Genomic DNA, 19787 nt, shown 5'->3' on the forward strand with positions numbered 1-19787 from the left:
AGATAGAGACAGGTTCCTTAGTATCAAGGTAATCAGGAGTTTCAGGGAGAAAGTGGGAGAATGAGGTTGAGAAACGTCTCAGCCATGATTGAATGGTGGACCAGATTCGATGGGCTGAATGGTCTTATTTCTGCTCCTTTGTCTTCTGGTCTTATGGTTTTGGGCAGAAGCCCTTCATCAGGAATATAGAGGGCAAGGGGGATGAATAGGGGGTATATGAATGCCTTGGGGGGGACATATGTGGGAGGGTGAAAGTTAGCTTTAGGGGAAGGGTAATTCTGAAGGGTCTGTGGGGGCTGATGGAATGGATAGGTCGGAAGGAAAATGGACAGGTAGGACATGTCAAGCAGGTGGTGCTGAGTTGGTGGGTGGGACCTGGGATGAGGTGTCAGGTGGGGAGATTTGGAAACTAGTGAAATCGATGTTGATGCTGTGTGATTGCAGGGTTTTAAGGTGGAAGATGGCTGAGGGCAGATTGGCAGGTGCTTGGATTGGGCAGTGGAGGAAGCCCAGGGCTTGCGTGTTGTTTTGGTAAAACCTGCTGTTTGGCCTGCTACCAGGACAGCCTTTCAGCACCCTCCACATACTGGCAAACCTTCATACCCCTTTCACAGGCAGCTGCTTTCAGTCTCAAAGCACAGAGCAAAAAAACACCTTTTAAAGGGACCCCACAAAGCTTTCCCCATTTCACAATTTTACACACACCAAATTCTAACTTTCTGTCTCCCAATCTACAATTGGTCTACAACACACTAATTTGCTCAAATAGTTTATTTTTTGTCTCTTTATTACCCTTTTAATCCTGTTTAGCTGAATTCTGAATGTATCTGTCATCGGGGTGATGAATATGTATTCGTTTGCATGATAATGAACTGAATTGAGTGGAATTTATTGTCATGTGAACCGAGACACAGTGACAAGCTTTGTCTTGTGAGCAATACAGGCAGATGACAGAGATAAGTAGCACAGATCAGTAAATAATAGGTAAACAGCGGCAAAAACAAAAACACAGGGACAAGGACAAATATTAAGAGTTTGTGAGTCCATTCAACATTCTAGTAACAGTATGGTGGAAACTGTTACAAAAACATCTGGGTGGGATGGATCTTTGAGAATGCTGGCGGCCTTTCCTTGACAGTGGGCCTGGTAGATGGATTCTATAGATGGGAGGTTGGCCTTTGTGATTGTCCAGGCCGAGTTCACCACTCTCTGTAACCGTCTCCGATCTTGAATGGTACAGGTGCCGTATCAGGTAGTGATACACCCAGACAGAATGCTCTCAGTGGTGCACCTATAAATGTTGGCAAGGGTATTCACCGTCATTCCAAATTTCCTCAGCTGCCTGAGGAAGAAGTGACGTTGTTGGGCCTTTGTAACCAGTGCATCCACATGAAGAGTCCAAGAAAGCTTGTTGTAGATGACCACTCCCAGGAGCTTGACACTCTCTACTCATTCCACCTCTGTGCTGTTAATGTGTAGGGGGGTGGAGGGGGCACATGAGTAACATCCCGCCGAAAGGCAGTAATGAGATCCTTGGGTTTGCCGGCATTGCGAGCTGAGAGCTAGGCCGTTCTCAATTTTTCCAGGCCTTCCACTCCCGTCTGTTTCGTCGTCATCTGAGATTCGACCGACTCTGGTGATGTCATCAGTGAAGTTGTAAATGACATTAGTCTGGTATTTGGCGACACAGTCATGGGTATACAGTGGGTACAGTAGGGGGCTGAGTACACACCCCTGGGGGGGCTCCAATGTTGAGTGTTAGTGAGGATGAAATATTGTCCCCAGTCTTCACAGATTGTGGCCTGTGGGTCAGGAAACTGAGGATCCAGTTACAGAGAGTGGGGCTTAGTCCGAGATCACTAAGTTTAGTAATCAGTCTCGAGGGGATAATAGTGCTGAAGGCTGAACTGTACTCAATGAGTGGGATTCTTACGTAGCTGTTCTTGTTGGCAAGATGTTCTGGGGAGGCGTGAAGGGCAAGTGATATCACATCTGACATGGATCTGTTGGTCCATTAGACAAATTGGAGTGGGTCAAGAGTAGTGAGGAGGCTAGAGTTGATTAATGCCATGACCAGCCTTTCAAAGCACTTCATGCCCACTGAGGTTAGGGCCACTGGGCGGGAGTCATTGAGACATGCTGCATGAGCTGAGCTGACCTAGGCCCAGGGATGATGTTGGCCCTCTTGAAAGATAGAACACAGAAAAGTACAGCATAGAACAGGCTGTTTGGCCCCTGATGTTGTGCCGAGACTTATTCCTAATCTAAAATAAAATAACCTAACCTATGCACCCCCCAATTCAACCGTGCCCAGGTCCAGCAGTCGCTTAAATGTCCCCAGTGACTCTGCTTCCACCACCACCACTGGCAATTCCACACATTCACAACTCTCTGTGTAAAGAACCTACCTCTGACGTCTCCTTTATACCTTCCTCCAAATATCTTCAAACTGTGACCCCTCATACCCGTCAATCCTGCCCTGGGGAAAAGTCTCTGGCTATTGACTCTATCTATTCCACTCATTACCTTGTACACCTCGATCAGGTCTCCTCTCTTCCTCCTTCTCTCCAGAGAGAAAAGCCTGAGCTTATTCAGCCTTTCGTCATAAGGCAAGCCCTCCAGTCCAGGCAGCATCCTGGTAAACCTTCTTTGCACCCTCTCCAAAGCCTCTGTATCTTTCCTACAGTAGGGCGACCAGAACTGGACACAATATTCCAAGTGTGGTCTCACCAGGGACTTGTAGAGCTGCAGCAAAACCTCGCGGCTCTTAAACTCGATCCCCCTGTTAACGAAAGCCAAAACACCAGATGCTTTCTTAACAGCCCTATCCACTTGGGTGGCAACTTTGAGGGATCTATGTACTTGCACACCCAGATCCCTCTGTCCCTCCACACTGCCAAGAATCCTGTCTTTAATCCTATATTCAGCATTCGAGTTGGACCTTCCAAAATGCATCACTTCACATTTATCCAGGTTGAACTCCATCAGCCATTTCTCAGCCCAGCTCTGCATCCTGTCTATGTCACGCTGCAGTAGCCCTCGATACTATCGACGACATCTCCAACCTTTGTGTCATCTGCAAATTTACTAACCCACCCCTCAACCTCCTCATCCAAGTCATTTATAAAAACTACAAAGAGCAGAGGCCCAAGAACCGAGCCCTGCGGGACCCCACTCAACACTGACCTCCAGGCAGAAGACTTTCCATCTACAACCACTCTCTGCCTTCTGTCAGCCAGCCAATTCTGAATCCAGATAGCCAAATCTCCCTGTATCCCATACTTCCTGACTTTATGAATGAGCCTACCATGGGGAACCCTATCAAATGCCTTGCTGAAATCCATATCCACCACATCCACTGCTGGACCGTCATCGACCTGTCTTGTCACCTCCTCAAAGAACTCAGTAAGATTTGTGAGGCATGACCTGCCCCTCACAAAGCCGTGCTGACTGCCTTTAATCACACGATGCTTTGCCAAATAGTCATAAATCCTATCCCTCAGAATTCTTTCCAAAACTTTGCTGACCACAGACACAAGACTGACTGGTCTGTAATTGTCAGGGATTTCCCTATTACCCTTCTTGAAAAGAGAAACAACATTTGCCTCCTTCTAATACTCCGGTATGACTCCCGTGGAGAGTGAGGAGGCAAATATCCTCGCTAGCGGCTTAGCAACCTCCTTTCTCGCTTCCCGGAGCAGCCTGGGATAAATCTGGTCTGGCCCTGGGGGCTTATCAATCTTAATATTTTCCAAAATTTCCAGCACATCAACTTCATCAATCTTGATCTGGTCAAGACTGTATCCCAGCTCCTCTATGTTCTCATTTACAACAAAGTCCCTTTCCTTGGTGAAAACCAAAGCAAAAGACTAAAAAAAAACCTGATCTGCTCAGACTCCACGCACAAGTTCCCTCCGCTATCCCTGATCTGCCCTACCTTTTCCCTGATCATTCTCTTATTCCTCACATATGAGTAAAATGCCTTTGGGATCTCCCTAATCCTTCTTGCCAAGCCTTTCTCGTGCCCCCTCCTGGCTCTCCTCAGTCCAATTCTGAGCTCCTTTCTAGCTAGCCTGTAAACCTCTAAAGGCTGCTCGTGTCCTCTCTTTGCTCTTCTTATCTCTCTCTTTAAATCCTTCCTCGCTGATCTGTAACTCTCCATCGCCTCGTCTGTACCATCTTGTCTCATCAACACATGAGCCTCCTTCTTCTGCTTAACAAGAGATCCAATTTCTGTAGTAAACCACGGTTCCCTTACCTTATCACTTCCTCCCTGCCTGACAGGGACAGACCTATCAAGGACACACAATATCTGTTCCTGAAACCAGCTCCACATTTCCATTATCCCCATCCCCTGCATTTTGCTCCCCCACTCTATGCATCCTAATTCCTGCCTAATCACATTATCATTGCCCATGTCCCATCGATAACTCTTGACCTGTGGCATGTACCTATCCCTTTCCATCGCTAAACTAAATGTAACTGAATTATGGTCACTCTCTCCAAAGTGTTCACCTACAACTAAACCAAACACCTGGCCTGGGTCATTCCCAAGCACCAGATCCAGTGTGGCCTCCCCTCTTGTCGGCCCTTCGACACACTGTGTCAGGAAACCCTCCTGTACACATTGGACAAAAACTGATCCATCCGACATACTGGAGTTATAGCATTTCCAGTCAACGTTGGGGAAGTTAATGTCCCCCCATAATGACCACCCTGTTCCTCTCACTCCTACCCAGAATAATTTTGCCGATCCTCTCTTCCACCTCCCTGGAACTCTGCGGAGGCCAATAAAAAACTCTCCTCTCCTGTTTCTAACCTCAGCCATACTCCCTCAGTAGACAAGTCCTCATCAAAAGATCTTTCAGCCACCGTTATACTATCCCTGACTAACAAGGCCCTCTTTTACTGCCTTGCCTGTTCTTAATGAAAGATCTAAACCCTGCAGCATCCATCCCTCACCCTGCTCTATCCATGTCTCCGAAATGGCCACAACATCGAAGTCCCAGGTGCAAGCTCGCTTACCTTCAAACCAGCTCGCTGTCTGCCAGCACATTCCTGTGACCCTGAAATCCTGTCCCTGTCCTTCCTACTCTCATCCTCCTGTGCACTACAGCTCCACCTCCAGTTCCCAGCCCCCTGCTGAGCTAGTTTAAACCCACCCGAATAGCACCAGCACATTTCCCACCCGGGATATTAGTACCCCTTTGGTTTAAGTGAATACTGTCCTGTTTGTACAAGTCCCACCTTCCCCAGAATGAGTCCCAATTATCCAAGTACCTGAAACCCTCCCTCCTGCACCATCCTTACAGCCATGTGTTCAGCTGGTATCTCTCCCTATTCCTTACCTCGCTATCTCGTGGCACAGGTTACAATCCAGAGATGACAACTCTGTTCTAGCTCTCAGCTTCCACCCTAGCTCCCTGAAATCCTGCCTTACATCCCTATCCCTTTGTCTACCTATGTCGTTGGTACCTACATGGACAACGATTTGGGGCTGGTCACCCTCTCCCTTCAGGATCCCAAAGATACGACCCGAGACATCACAGACCCTGGCAGCTGGGAGGCAACACACCAACCATGAGTCTCTTTCATTCCCAACAAACCTTCTACCTGAGCTTCCCAATGACAGGGTCATTCCAGCTGTGTTGTGTGATTTTTAACTTTGTCCTTCTGTAATAATGCTGGTGATCGAGGGATGTGTGATGATGGGGCTACTGTGTGGAGTTATTCTGACCAGTAAAACATCACCAATTTTTGTCTCCCTTTAGTACATATACCTGGGGAGTAGTAAGGACGCTGTCGTGCAGAGAATGATTAATGTTGTCAATGCCGTCAATATGGTGAGTGAGGAGGGAGACTGTCTCCACATGGATGACAGGTTAAACGTCTGTTACTTTGTGAAAAACTCCTTCAAACATTTATTGCTGGAGTTTGAATTCTCAAGGTGAAACCGATCACATTTCCAATATGGTTATTTCTCTCAATGGAGGAACGATAAGGCTGTGCCAGACCACACTTTACTCTCTCAGACAGAACTCACTTTACTCTCTCACACAGACCACCCTTTACTCTCTCAGCCTGGCCACGCTTTACTCTCTCAGACAGAATATACTTTACTCCCTCAGCCAGACCACACTTTACTCTCTCACACAGACCACCCTTTACTCTCTCAGACAGAATATACTTTATTCCCTCAGCCAGACCACACTTTACTCTCTCAGACAGACCACCCTTTACTCTCTCAGACAGACCACACTTTACTTTCTCACACAGACCTCACTTTACTCTCTCACACAGACCTCACTTTACTCTCTCACACAGACCTCACTTTACTCCCTCAGCCTGGCCACGCTTTACTCTCTCAGACAGAATATACTTTACTCCCTCAGCCAGACCTCACTTTACTCTGTCACACAGACCTCACTTTACTCTCTCACACAGACCACCCTTTACTCTCTCAGACAGACCTCACTTTACTCTCTCAGACAGACCACACTTTACTCTCTCACACAGACCACACTTTACTCTCTCAGACAGACCTCACTTTACTCTCTCACACAGACCACCCTTTACTCTCTCAGACAGACCTCACTTTACTCTCTCAGACAGACCTCACTTTACTCTCTCACACAGACCACCCTTTACTCTCTCAGACAGACCTCACTTTACTCTCTCAGACAGACCTCACTTTACTCTCTCACACAGACCACCCTTTACTCTCTCAGACAGACCACCCTTTACTCTCTCAGACAGACCACCCTTTACTCTCTCACACAGACCTCACTTTACTCTCTCACACAGACCTCACTTTACTCTCTCACACAGACCACCCTTTACTCTCTCACACAGACCACCCTTTACTCTCTCACACAGACCACCCTTTACTCTCTCAGACAGACCTCACTTTACTCTCTCAGACAGACCTCACTTTACTCTCTCACACAGACCACCCTTTACTCTCTCACACAGACCACACCCTTCTCCCTCAGACAGGGCCCCCACATCGAGCACATTCTTACATTGAGTTCCTTCTGCTACCGTCTTCCCATGACTTCATCTATCTATATCCCTGTGTAATTTTATGTTATTGTCTATGCTGACCACACTGCCGCCTTAGCGATATGACTCTGTATGCCACTACCAAAGTTATTAAGTGTCCTGTGAATAATTAAGGCCCTGACATAGATTCCTGTGGGTCACAACTTGGTCACTGCTGCCACTTGAAGGATCAGCCCATTAACCAATCTCCTGACAACAACCACTCAAATGCTTTCCCATTCCACTCAGTAATTTGAATAGATTAGAATCAACCATGACTCTGTCGAGATCCTGTCCCCGTGTGGAGATCCTGTCGCTGTGTGTGTGGGGGCCCTGTCCCTGTGTGTGTGGGGGCCCTGTCCCTGTGTGTGTGGGGGCCCTGTCCCTGTGTGTGTGTGGGTCCTGTCCCTGTGTGTGTGTGAGGGCCCTGTCCCTGTGTGTGTGTGTGGGCCCTGTCCCTGTGTGTGTGTGGGCCCTGTCCCCGTGTGTGTGTGTGGGCCCTGTCCCTGTCCCTGTGTGTGTGGGCCCTGTCCCTGTCCCTGTGTGTGTGGGCCCTGTCCCTGTCCCTGTGTGTGAGGGTCCTGTCCCTGTGTGTGTGTGGGCCCTGTCCCCGTGTGTGTGTGGGCCCTGTCCCCGTCCCTGTGTGTGAGGGTCCTGTCCCCGTCCCTGTGTGTGAGGGTCCTGTCCCTGTGTGTGTGTGAGGGTCCTGTCCCTGTGTGTGTGTGAGGGTCCTGTCTCTGTCCCTGTGTGTGTGTGAGGGCCCTGTCCCTGTGTGTGTGGGGGCCCTGTCCCTGTGTGTGTGTGGGGGCCCTGTCCCTGTGTGTGTGTGGGGGCCCTGTCCCTGTGTGTGTGTGGGGGCCCTGTCCCTGTGTGTGTGGGGGCCCTGTCCCTGTGTGTGTGGGGGGCCCTGTCCCTGTGTGTGTGTGGGTCCTGTCCCTGTGTGTGTGTGAGGGCCCTGTCCCTGTGTGTGTGTGGGGGCCCTGTCCCTGTGTGTGTGTGGGGGCCCTGTCCCTGTGTGTGTGTGAGGGCCTGTCCCTGTGTGTGTGTGGGCCCTGTCCCCGTGTGTGTGTGTGGGCCCTGTCCCGTGTGTGTGTGTGGGCCCTGTCCCTGTGTGTGTGGGCCCTGTCCCTGTCCCTGTGTGTGTGGGCCCTGTCCCTGTCCCTGTGTGTGAGGGTCCTGTCCCTGTGTGTGTGTGGGCCCTGTCCCGTGTGTGTGTGGGCCCTGTCCCCGTCCCTGTGTGTGAGGGTCCTGTCCCCGTCCCTGTGTGTGAGGGTCCTGTCCCTGTGTGTGTGTGAGGGTCCTGTCCCTGTGTGTGTGTGAGGGTCCTGTCCCTGTCCCTGTGTGTGTGTGAGGGCCCTGTCCCTGTGTGTGTGGGGGCCCTGTCCCTGTGTGTGTGTGGGGGCCCTGTCCCTGTGTGTGTGTGGGGGCCCTGTCGCTGTGTGTGTGTGGGGGCCCTGTCCCTGTGTGTGTGGGGGCCCTGTCCCTGTGTGTGGGGGGGCCTGTCCCTGTGTGTGGGGGGGCCCTGTCCCGGTGTGTGTGTGGGCTCTGTCCCTGTGTGTGTGTGAGGGTCTGTCTCTGTCCCTGTGTGTGTGTGAGGGCCCTGTCCCTGTGTGTGGGGGCCCTGTCCCTGTGTGAGTGAGGGTCCTGTCCCTGTCCCTGTGTGTGTGTGTGTGGGCTCTGTCCCTGTGTGTGTGAGGGTCCTGTCCCTGTCCCTGTGTGTGTGTGAGGGCCCTGTCCCTGTGTGTGTGAGGGTCCCGTCCCTGTCCCTGTGTGTGTGTGAGTCCTGTCCCTGTCCCTGTGTGTGTGTGTGGGGGCCCTGTCCCTGTGTGTGTGAGGGCCCTGTCCCAGTGTGTGTGTGGGGGCCCTGTCCCAGTGTGTGTGTGGGGGCCCTGTCCCTGTGTGTGTGAGGGTCCTGTCCCTGTCCCTGTGTGTGTGAGGGCCCTGTCCCAGTGTGTGTGTGGGGGCCCTGTCCCAGTGTGTGTGTGGGGGGCCCTGTCCCAGTGTGTGTGTGAGGGCCCTGTCCCTGTGTGTGTGAGGGTCCTGTCCCTGTCCCTGTGTGTGTGAGGGCCCTGTCCCTGTGTGTGTGGGGGCCCTGTCCCCGTGTATGTGTGGGCCCTGTCCCCGTGTATGTGTGGGCCCTGTCCCTGTGAGTGAGGGTCCTGTCCCTGTCCCTGTGTGTGGGCCCTGTCCCCGTGTGTGTGTGGGCCCTGTCCCCGTCCCTGTGTGTGAGGGTCCTGTCCCCGTCCCTGTGTGTGAGGGTCTTGTCCCCGTCCCTGTGTGTGAGGGTCTTGTCCCTGTCCCTGTGTGTGAGGGTCCTGTCCCTGTGTGTGTGTGAGGGTCCTGTCCCTGTGTGTGTGTGAGGGTCCTGTTGCTGTGTGTGTGAGGGTCCTGTCCCCGTGTGTGTGAGGGTCCTGTCCCCGTGTGTGTGTGGGCCCTGTCCCCGTGTGTGTGAGGGTCCGGTCCCCGTGTGTGTGGGGGCTCTGTGCCTGTCCCTGTGTGTGTGTGGGGGCCCTGTCCCTGTGTGTGTGTGGGGGCCCTGTCCCTGTGTGTGTGGGGGCCCTGTCCCTGTGTGTGTGGGTGCCCTGTCCCTGTGTGTGTGTGTGAGGGCCCTGTCCCTGTGTGTGTGTGTGTGGGCCCTGTCCCTGTCCCTGTGTGTGTGGGCCCTGTCCCTGTCCCTGTGTGTGTGAGGGCCCTGTCCCTGTGTGTGGGGGGGCCCTGTCCCTGTGTGTGTTGGGGCCCTGTCCCTGTGTGTGGGGGGGCCCTGTCCCTGTGTGTGTGTGTGGGCTCTGTCCCTGTGTGTGTGAGGGTCCTGTCCCTGTCCCTGTCCCTGTGTGTGTGTGAGGGCCCTGTCCCTGTGTGTGTGGGGGCCCTGTCCCTGTGTGTGTGGGGGCCCTGTCCCTGTGTGAGTGAGGGTCCTGTCCCTGTCCCTGTGTGTGTGTGTGTGGGCTCTGTCCCTGTGTGTGTGAGGGTCCTGTCCCTGTCCCTGTGTGTGTGTGAGGGCCCTGTCCCTGTGTGTGTGAGGGTGCTGTCTCTGTCCCTGTGTGTGTGTGAGTCCTGTCCCTGTCCCTGTGTGTGTGTGTGTGTGAGGGCCCTGTCCCTGTGTGTGTGAGGGCCCTGTCCCTGTGTGTGTGAGGGCCTGTCCCTGTGTGTGTGAGGGCCCTGTCCCTGTCCCTGTGTGTGTGAGGGTCCTGTCCCTGTCCCTGTGTGTGTGAGGGTCCTGTCCCTGTCCCTGTGTGTGTGAGGGCCCTGTCCCCGTGTGTGTGTGTGAGGGCCCTGTCCCCGTGTGTGTGTGTGAGGGCCCTGTCCCCGTGTGTGTGTGTGGGGTCCCTGTCCCCGTGTGTGTGTGTGAGGGCCCTGTCCCCGTGTGTGTGTGTGGGTCCTGTCCCTGTGTGTGTTGGGGCCCTGTCCTTGTGTGTGTTGGGGCCCTGTCCCTGTGTGTGGGGGGGCCCTGTCCCTGTGTGTGTGAGGGCCCTGTCCCTGTGTGTGTGTGTGGGGGCCCTGTCCCTGTGTGTGTGAGGGCCCTGTCCCTGTCCCTGTGTGTGTGTGTGGGTCCTGTCCCTGTGTGTGTGAGGGCCCTGTCCCTGTCCCTGTGTGTGTGTGAGGGCCCTGTCCCTGTGTGTGTGAGGGCCCTGTCCCTGTGTGTGTGAGGGCCCTGTCCCTGTCCCTGTGTGTGTGTGAGGGCCCTGTCCCTGTGTGTGTGTGAGCGCCCTGTCCCTGTCCCCGTGTGTGTGTGTGAGGGCCCTGTCCCCGTGTGTGTGTGTGGGGGCCCTGTCCCCGTGTGTGTGTGTGAGGGCCCTGTCCCCGTGTGTGTGTGTGAGGGCCCTGTCCCCGTGTGTGTGTGTGGGGGCCCTGTCCCCGTGTGTGTGTGAGGGCCCAGTCCCTGTCCCTGTGTGTGTGAGGGCCCTGTCCCTGTGGGTGTGTGGGGGCCTGTCCCTGTGTGTGTGTGTGGGCCCTGTCCCTGTCCCTGTGTGTGTGTGAGGGCCCTGTCCCTGTGTGTGTGAGGGTCCTGTCCCTGTCCCTGTGTGTGTGTGAGGGCCCTGTCCCTGTGTGTGTGAGGGTGCTGTCTCTGTCCCTGTGTGTGTGTGAGTCCTGTCCCTGTCCCTGTGTGTGTGTGTGTGTGTGAGGGCCCTGTCCCTGTGTGTGTGAGGGCCCTGTCCCTGTCCCTGTGTGTGTGTGGGTCCTGTCCCTGTCCCTGTGTGTGTGAGGGTCCTGTCCCTGTCCCTGTGTGTGTGAGGGCCCTGTCCCCGTGTGTGTGTGTGAGGGCCCTGTCCCCGTGTGTGTGTGTGGGGGCCCTGTCCCCGTGTGTGTGTGTGAGGGCCCTGTCCCGTGTGTGTGTGTGCGGGCCCTGTCCCCGTGTGTGTGTGTGGGTCCTGTCCCTGTGTGTGTTGGGGCCCTGTCCTTGTGTGTGTTGGGGCCCTGTCCCTGTGTGTGGGGGGGCCCTGTCCCTGTGTGTGTGAGGGCCCTGTCCCTGTGTGTGTGTGTGGGGGCCCTGTCCCTGTGTGTGTGAGGGCCCTGTCCCTGTCCCTGTGTGTGTGTGTGGGTCCTGTCCCTGTGTGTGTGAGGGCCCTGTCCCTGTCCCTGTGTGTGTGTGAGGGCCCTGTCCCTGTGTGTGTGAGGGCCCTGTCCCTGTGTGTGTGAGGGCCCTGTCCCTGTCCCTGTGTGTGTGTGAGGGCCCTGTCCCTGTGTGTGTGTGAGCGCCCTGTCCCTGTCCCCGTGTGTGTGTGTGAGGGCCCTGTCCCCGTGTGTGTGTGTGGGGGCCCTGTCCCCGTGTGTGTGTGTGAGGGCCCTGTCCCCGTGTGTGTGTGTGAGGGCCCTGTCCCCGTGTGTGTGTGTGGGGGCCCTGTCCCCGTGTGTGTGTGTGGGGGCCCTGTCCCCGTGTGTGTGTGAGGGCCCAGTCCCTGTCCCTGTGTGTGTGAGGGCCCTGTCCCTGTGTGTGTGTGGGGCCTGTCCCTGTGTGTGTGTGAGGGCCCTGTCCCTGTCCCTGTGTGTGTGTGAGGGCCCTGTCCCTGTGTGTGTGAGGGTCCTGTCCGTGTGTGTGTGTGAGTCCTGTCCCTGTCCCTGTGTGTGTGTGTGAGGGCCCTGTCCCTGTGTGTGTGTGTGAGCGCCCTGTCCCTGTGTGTGTGGGGGCCCTGTCCCCGTGTGTGTGTGTGGGGGCCCTGTCCCCGTGTGTGTGTGTGGGGGCCCTGTCCCTGTGTGTGGGGGGGCCCTGTCCCTGTGTGTGTTGGGGCCCTGTCCCTGTGTGTGGGGGGGCCCTGTCCCTGTGTGTGTGTGTGGGCTCTGTCCCTGTGTGTGTGAGGGTCCTGTCCCTGTCCCTGTCCCTGTGTGTGTGAGGGCCCTGTCCCTGTGTGTGTGGGGGCCCTGTCCCTGTGTGAGTGAGGGTCCTGTCCCTGTCCCTGTGTGTGTGTGTGTGGGCTCTGTCCCTATGTGTGAGGGTCCTGTCCCTGTCCCTGTGTGTGTGTGAGGGCCCTGTCCCTGTGTGTGTGAGGGTGCTGTCTCTGTCCCTGTGTGTGTGTGATTCCTGTCCCTGTCCCTGTGTGTGTGTGTGAGGGCCCTGTCCCTGTGTGTGTGAGGGCCCTGTCCCTGTCCCCGTGTGTGTGTGTGAGGGCCCTGTCCCCGTGTGTGTGTGTGGGGGCCCTGTCCCCGTGTGTGTGTGTGAGGGCCCTGTCCCCGTGTGTGTGTGTGGGGGCCCTGTCCCCGTGTGTGTGGGGGTCCTGTCCCCGTGTGTGTGAGGGCCCTGTCCCTGTGTGTGTGAGGGCCCTGTCCCTGTGTGTGTTGGGGCCCTGTCCCTGTGTGTGTGAGGGCCCTGTCCCGGTGTGTGTGTGTGTGGGGGCCCTGTCCCGGTGTGTGTGTGTGAGGGCCCTGTCCCCGTGTGTGTGTGTGGGGGCCCTGTCCCCGTGTGTGTGTGTGGGGGCCCTGTCCCCGTGTGTGTGTGAGGGCCCAGTCCCTGTCCCTGTGTGTGTGAGGGCCCTGTCCCTGTGTGTGTGTGGGGGCCTGTCCCTGTGTGTGTGTGAGGGCCCTGTCCCTGTCCCTGTGTGTGTGTGAGGGCCCTGTCCCTGTGTGTGTGAGGGTCCTGTCCGTGTGTGTGTGTGAGTCCTGTCCCTGTCCCTGTGTGTGTGTGTGTGAGGGCCCTGTCCCTGTGTGTGTGTGTGAGGGCCCTGTCCCTGTGTGTGTGTGTGGGGCCCTGTCCCTGTGTGTGTGGGGGCCCTGTCCCCGTGTGTGTGTGTGGGGGCCCTGTCCCCGTGTGTGGGGGGGCCCTGTCCCTGTGTGTGTTGGGGCCCTGTCCCTGTGTGTGGGGGGGCCCTGTCCCTGTGTGTGTGTGTGGGCTCTGTCCCTGTGTGTGTGAGGGTCCTGTCCCTGTCCCTGTCCCTGTGTGTGTGAGGGCCCTGTCCCTGTGTGTGTGGGGGCCCTGTCCCTGTGTGAGTGAGGGTCCTGTCCCTGTCCCTGTGTGTGTGTGTGTGGGCTCTGTCCCTATGTGTGAGGGTCCTGTCCCTGTCCCTGTGTGTGTGTGAGGGCCCTGTCCCTGTGTGTGTGAGGGTGCTGTCTCTGTCCCTGTGTGTGTGTGATTCCTGTCCCTGTCCCTGTGTGTGTGTGTGAGGGCCCTGTCCCTGTGTGTGTGAGGGCCCTGTCCCTGTGTGTGTGAGGGCCCTGTCCCTGTCCCTGTGTGTGTGAGGGCCCTGTCCCCGTGTGTGTGTGTGGGGGCCCTGTCCCCGTGTGTGTGTGTGAGGGCCCTGTCCCCGTGTGTGTGTGTGGGGGCCCTGTCCCCGTGTGTGTGGGGGTCCTGTCCCCGTGTGTGTGAGGGCCCTGTCCCTGTGTGTGTGAGGGCCCTGTCCCTGTGTGTGTTGGGGCCCTGTCCCTGTGTGTGGGGGGGCCCTGTCCCTGTGTGTGTGAGGGCACTGTCCCTGTGTGTGTGGGGGGGGCCCTGTCCCTGTGTGTGTGAGGGCACTGTCCATGTGTGTGTGTGGGGGCCCTGTCCCTGTGTGTGTGAGGGCCCTGTCCCTGTGTGTGTGTGAGGGCCCTGTCCCTGTCCCTGTGTGTGTGTGAGGGCCCTGTCCCTGTCCCTGTGTGTGTGAGGGTCCTGTCCCTGTCCCTGTGTGTGTGAGGGCCCTGTCCCCGTGTGTGTGTGTGGGGACCCTGTCCCCGTGTGTGTGTGTGAGGGCCCTGTCCCCGTGTGTGTGTGTGGGGGCCCTGGCCCCGTGTGTGTGTGTGGGGGCCCTGTCCCTGTGTGTGTGTGAGTGCCCAGTCCCTGTCCCTGTGTGTGTGAGGGCCCTGTCCCTGTGTGTGTGTGGGGGCCCTGTCCCTGTGTGTGTGTGAGGGCCCTGTCCCTGTGTGTGTGTGAGGGCCCTGTCCCTGTGTGTGTGAGGGTCCTGTCCCTGTCCCTGTGTGTGTGTGAGGGCCCTGTCCCTGTGTGTGTGAGGGTCCTGTCCGTGTGTGTGTGTGAGTCCTGTCCCTGTCCCTGTGTGTGTGTGTGAGCGCCCTGTCCCTGTGTGTGTGTGTGAGCGCCCTGTCCCTGTGTGTGTGTGTGGGGGCCTGTCCCCGTGTGTGTGTGTGGGGGCCTTGTCCCTGTGTGTGTGAGGGTCCTGTCCCTGTCCCTGTGTGTGTGTGAGGGCCCTGTCCCTGTGTGTGTGAGGGCCCTGTCCCTGTGTGTGTGAGGGCCCTGTCCCTGTGTGTGTGAGGGTCCTGTCCGTGTGTGTGTGTGAGTCCTGTCCCTGTCCCTGTGTGTGTGTGTGAGGGCCCTGTCCCTGTGTGTGTGTGTGAGGGCCCTGTCGCTGTGTGTGTGTGTGAGGGCCCTGTCGCTGTGTGTGTGTGTGTGGGGGCCCTGTCCCCGTGTGTGTGTGTGGGGGGCCCTGTCCCCGTGTGTGTGTGTGGGGGCCCTGTCCCTGTGTGTGTGTTAGGGCCCTGTCCCTGTGTGTGTGAGGGCCCTGTCCCTGTGTGTGTGTGTGGACCCTGTCCCTGTGTGTGTGTGAGGGCCCTGTCCCTGTGTGTGTGTGAGGGCCCTGTCCCTGTCCCTGTGTGTGTGAGGGCCCTGTCCCTGTGTGTGTGTGAGGGCCCTGTCCCTGTGTGTGTGTGAGGGCCCTGTCCCTGTGTGTGTGTGGGGGCCCTGTCCCTGTGTGTGTGTGTGGGCCCTGTCCCTGTGTGTGTGTGAGGGCCCTGTCCCTGTGTGTGTGAGGGCCCTGTCCCTGTCCCTGTGTGTGTGTGAGGGCCCTGTCCCTGTCCCTGTGTGTGTGAGGGCCCTGTCCCCGTGTATGTGTGTGGGGGCCCTGTCCCCGTGTGTGTGTGTGGGGGCCCTGTCCCTGTGTGTGTGTGAGGGCCCTGTCCCTGTCCCTGTGTGTGTGAGGGCCCTGTCCCTGTGTGTGTGTGAGGGCCCTGTCCCTGTGTGTGTGAGGGCCCTGTCCCTGTGTGTGTGTGAGGGCCCTGTCCCTGTGTGTGTGTGAGGGCCCTGTCCCTGTGTGTGTGTGGTGGCCCTGTCCCTGTGTGTGTGTGGTGGCCCTGTCCCTGTGTGTGTGTGGGGGCCCTGTCCCTGTGTGTGTGTGAGGGCCCTGTCCCTGTGTGTGTGAGGGCCCTGTCCCTGTCCCTGTGTGTGTGTGAGGGCCCTGTCCCTGTCCCTGTGTGTGTGAGGGCCCTGTCCCCGTGTATGTGTGTGGGGGCCCTGTCCCCGTGTGTGTGTGTGGGGGCCCTGTCCCCGTGTGTGTGTGTGGGGGCCCTGTCCCTGTGTGTGTGTGAGGGCCCTGTCCCTGTCCCTGTGTGTGTGGGGGCCCTGTCCCTGTGTGTGTGTGTGGGCCCTGTCCCTGTGTGTGTGTGAGGGCCCTGTCCCTGTGTGTGTGAGGGCCCTGTCCCTGTCCCTGTGTGTGTGTGAGGGCCCTGTCCCTGTCCCTGTGTGTGTGTGAGGGCCCTGTCCCTGTCCCTGTGTGTGTGAGGGCCCTGTCCCCGTGTATGTGTGTGGGGGCCCTGTCCCCGTGTGTGTGTGTGGGGGCCCTGTCCCCGTGTGTGTGTGAGGGCCCTGTCCCTGTCCCTGTGTGTGTGAGGGCCCTGTCCCTGTCCCTGTGTGTGTGAGGGCCCTGTCCCCGTGTGTGTGTGTGGGGGCCCTGTCCCGTGTGTGTGTGTGAGGGCCCTGTCCCCGTGTGTGTGTGTGTGAGGGCCCTGTCCCCGTGTGTGTGTGTGTGGGGGCCCTGTCCCCGTGTGTGTGTGTGTGGGGGCCCTGTCCCCGTGTGTGTGGGGGCCCTGTCCCCGTGTGTGTGGGGGTCCTGTCCCTGTGTGTGTGAGGGCCCTGTCCCTGTGTGTGGGGGGGCCCTGTCCCTGTGTGTGTGAGGGCCCTGTCCCTGTGTGTGTGTGGGGGCCCTGTCCCTGTCCCTGTGTGTGTGTGAGGGCCCTGTCCCTGTCCCTGTGTGTGTGTGAGGGCCCTGTCCCTGTCCCTGTGTGTGTGAGGGCCCTGTCCCCGTGTGTGTGTGGGGGCCCTGTCCCCGTGTGTGTGTGTGGGGCCCTGTCCCTGTGTGTGTGTGAGGGCCCTGTCCCTGTCCCTGTGTGTGTGAGGGCCCTGTCCCTGTCCCTGTGTGTGTGAGGGCCCTGTCCCCGTGTGTGTGTGGGGGCCCTGTCCCCGTGTGTGTGTGTGAGGGCCCTGTCCCCGTGTGTGTGTGTGTGAGGGCCCTGTCCCCGTGTGTGTGTGTGTGGGGGCCCTGTCCCCGTGTGTGTGTGTGTGGGGGCCCTGTCCCCGTGTGTGTGGGGGCCCTGTCCCCGTGTGTGTGGGGGTCCTGTCCCTGTGTGTGTGAGGGCCCTGTCCCTGTGTGTGGGGGGGCCCTGTCCCTGTGTGTGTGAGGGCCCTGTCCCTGTGTGTGTGTGGGGGCCCTGTCCCTGTGTGTGTGAGGGCCCTGTCCCTGTCCCTGTGTGTGTGGGGGGCCCTGTCCCTGTGTGTGTGTGGGGGCCCTGTCCCTGTGTGTGTGTGGGGGCCCTGTCCCTGTGTGTGTGAGGGCCCTGTCCCTGTCCCTGTGTGTGTGTGTGTGGGCCTGTCCCTGTGTGTGTGTGTGTGGGCCCTGTCCCTGTGTGTGTGTGTGTGGGCCCTGTCCCTGTGTGTGTGAGGGCCCTGTCCCTGTCCCTGTGTGTGTGTGAGGGCCCTGTCCCTGTGTGTGTGAGGGCCTGTCCCTGTGTGTGTGAGGGCCCTGTCCCTGTCCCTGTGTGTGTGTGAGGGCCCTGTCCCCGTGTGTGTGAGGGCCCTGTCCCGTGTGTGTGAGGGCCCTGTCCCTGTGTGTGTGAGGGCCCTGTCCCTGTGTGTGTGAGGGCCCTGTCCCTGTGTGTGGGGGGGCCCTGTCCCTGTGTGTGTGAGGGCCCTGTCCCTGTGTGTGTGTGGGGGCCCTGTCCCTGTGTGTGTGAGGGGGCCCTGTCCCTGTGTGTGTGAGGGCCCGGTCCCTGTCCCTGTGTGTGTGTGGGGGCCCTGTCCCTGTGTGTGTGAGGGCCCTGTCCCTGTCCCTGTGTGTGTGTGGGGCCCTGTCCCTGTGTGTGTGTGGGGGCCCTGTCCCTGTGTGTGTGAGGGCCCTGTCCCTGTGTGTGTGTGAGGGCCCTGTCCCTGTCCCTGTGTGTGTGTGAGTGCCCTGTCCCTGTGTGTGTGAGGGCCCTGTCCCTGTCCCTGTGTGTGTTTGAGGGCCCTGTCCCTGTCCCTGTGTGTGTGTGAGGGCCCTGTCCCTGTCCCTGTGTGTGTGTGAGGGTCCTGTCCCTGTCCCTGTGTGTGTGAGGGCCCTGTCCCCGTGTGTGTGTGTGGGGGCCCTGTCCCCATGTGTGTGTGTGGGGGCCCTGTCCCCATGTGTGTGTGTGAGGGCCCTGTCCCCGTGTGTGTGTGTGAGGGCCCTGTCCCGGTGTGTGTGTGTGGGGCCCTGTCCCTGTGTGTGTGTGAGGGCCCAGTCCCTGTCCCTGTGTGTGTGGGGGCCCTGTCCCTGTGTGTGTGTGGGGGCCCTGTCCCTGTGTGTGTGTGAGGGCCCTGTCCCTGTGTGTGTGTGAGGGCCCTGTCCCTGTGTGTGTGTGAGGGCCCTGTCCCTGTGTGTGTGAGGGCCCTGTCCCTGTGTGTGTGAGGGTCCTGTCCGTGTGTGTGTGTGAGTCCTGTCCCTGTCCCTGTGTGTGTGTGTGAGGGCCCTGTCCCTGTGTGTGTGTGTGAGCGCCCTGTCCCTGTGTGTGTGGGGCCCTGTCCCCGTGTGTGTGTGTGTGGGGCCCTGTCCCTGTGTGTGTGAGGGTCCTGTCCCTGTCCCTGTGTGTGTGTGAGGGCCCTGTCCCTGTGTGTGTGAGGGCCCTGTCCCTGTGTGTGTGAGGGTCCTGTCCGTGTGTGTGTGTGAGTCCTGTCCCTGTCCCTGTGTGTGTGTGTGAGGGCCCTGTCCCTGTGTGTGTGTGTGAGCGCCCTGTCCCTGTGTGTGGGGGGGCCCTGTCCCTGTGTGTGTGTGGGGGGCCCTGTCCCTGTGTGTGTGTGAGGGCCCTGTCCCTGTCCCTGTGTGTGTGAGGGCCCTGTCCCTGTGTGTGTGTGAGGGCCCTGTCCCTGTGTTTGTGTGAGAGGGCCCTGTCCCTGTGTGTGTGTGTGGGGGCCCTGTCCCTGTGTGTGTGTGAGTCCTGTCCCTGTCCCTGTGTGTGTGTGTGTGAGGGCCCTGTCCCTGTGTGTGTGTGAGGGCCCTGTCCCTGTGTGTGTGTGTGAGGGCCCTGTCCCTGTGTGTGTGTGTGGGGGCCCTGTCCCTGTGTGTGTGGGGGCCCTGTCCCTGTGTGTGTGGGGGCCCTGTCCCCGTGTGTGTGTGTGGGGCCCTGTCCCTGTGTGTGTGTGGGGGCCCTGTCCCTGTGTGTGTGTGAGGGCCCTGTCCCTGTCCCTGTGTGTGTGAGGGGCCTGTCCCTGTGTGTGTGTGTGTGAGGGCCCTGTCCCTGTGTGTGTGTGTGTGGGGCCCTGTCCCTGTGTGTGTGTGTGAGGGTCCTGTCCCTGTGTGAGGGTCCTGTCCCTGTGTGTGTGAGGGTCCTGTCCCTGTGTGTGTGAGGGTCCTGTCCCTGTGTGTGTGAGGGCCCTGTCCCTGTGTGTGTGTGAGGGTCCTGTCCCTGTGTGTGTGTGAGGGTCCTGTCCCTGTGTGTGTGTGAGGGTCCTGTCCCTGTGTGTGTGAGGGCCCTGTCCCTGTGTGTGTGAGGGTCCTGTCCCTGTGTGAGGGTCCTGTCCCTGTGTGTGGGAGGGTCCTGTCCCTGTGTGTGTGAGGGTCCTGTCCCTGTGAGTGTGAGGGTCCTGTCCCTGTGTGAGGGCCCTGTCCCTGTGAGTGTGAGGGCCCTGTCCCTGTGTGTGTGAGGGTCCTGTCCCTGTGTGTGTGAGGGTCCTGTCCCTGTGTGAGGGTCCTGTCCCTGTGTGTGGGAGGGTCCTGTCCCTGTGTGTGTGAGGGTCCTGTCCCTGTGTGAGGGTCCTGTCCCTGTGTGTGTGAGGGTCCTGTCCCTGTCCCTGTGTGTGTGAGTGAGGGTCCTGTCCCTGTGTGTGGGAGGGTCCTGTCCCTGTGTGAGGGTCCTGTCCCTGTGTGTGTGAGGGTCCTGTCCCTGTGTGAGGGTCCTGTCCCTGTGTGTGGGAGGGTCCTGTCCCTGTGTGAGGGTCCTGTCCCTGTGTGTGTGAGGGTCCTGTCCCTGTCCCTGTGTGTGTGAGTGAGGGCCCTGTCCCTGTGTGTGTGAGTGAGGGTCCTGTCCCTGTGTGTGGGAGGGTCCTGTCCCTGTGTGAGGGTCCTGTCCCTGTGTGTGTGTGAGCGTCCTGTCCCTGTCCCTGT

The 19787-nt window shown here is 58.6% G+C and overlaps 1 protein-coding gene across 1 annotated transcript in view; it reads left to right on the plus strand.

Moving 5' to 3' along the window:
- The window catches only part of LOC132815006 (disintegrin and metalloproteinase domain-containing protein 12-like), a gene marked incomplete at its 3' end in the record, with an annotated part of 130937 nt that overhangs the window by 73034 nt on the left and 38116 nt on the right, over window positions 1–19787 (plus strand). Inside the window, exon 8 of the mRNA XM_060823623.1 lies at window positions 5772–5843. Within this exon, the coding sequence (XP_060679606.1) occupies window positions 5772–5843 (72 nt within the window). The remainder of the gene's footprint in view (window positions 1–5771; window positions 5844–19787) is intronic.

This window comes from Hemiscyllium ocellatum, unplaced genomic scaffold (assembly GCF_020745735.1).
Source record: "Hemiscyllium ocellatum isolate sHemOce1 unplaced genomic scaffold, sHemOce1.pat.X.cur. scaffold_999_pat_ctg1, whole genome shotgun sequence".
NCBI lineage: Eukaryota > Metazoa > Chordata > Chondrichthyes > Orectolobiformes > Hemiscylliidae > Hemiscyllium > Hemiscyllium ocellatum.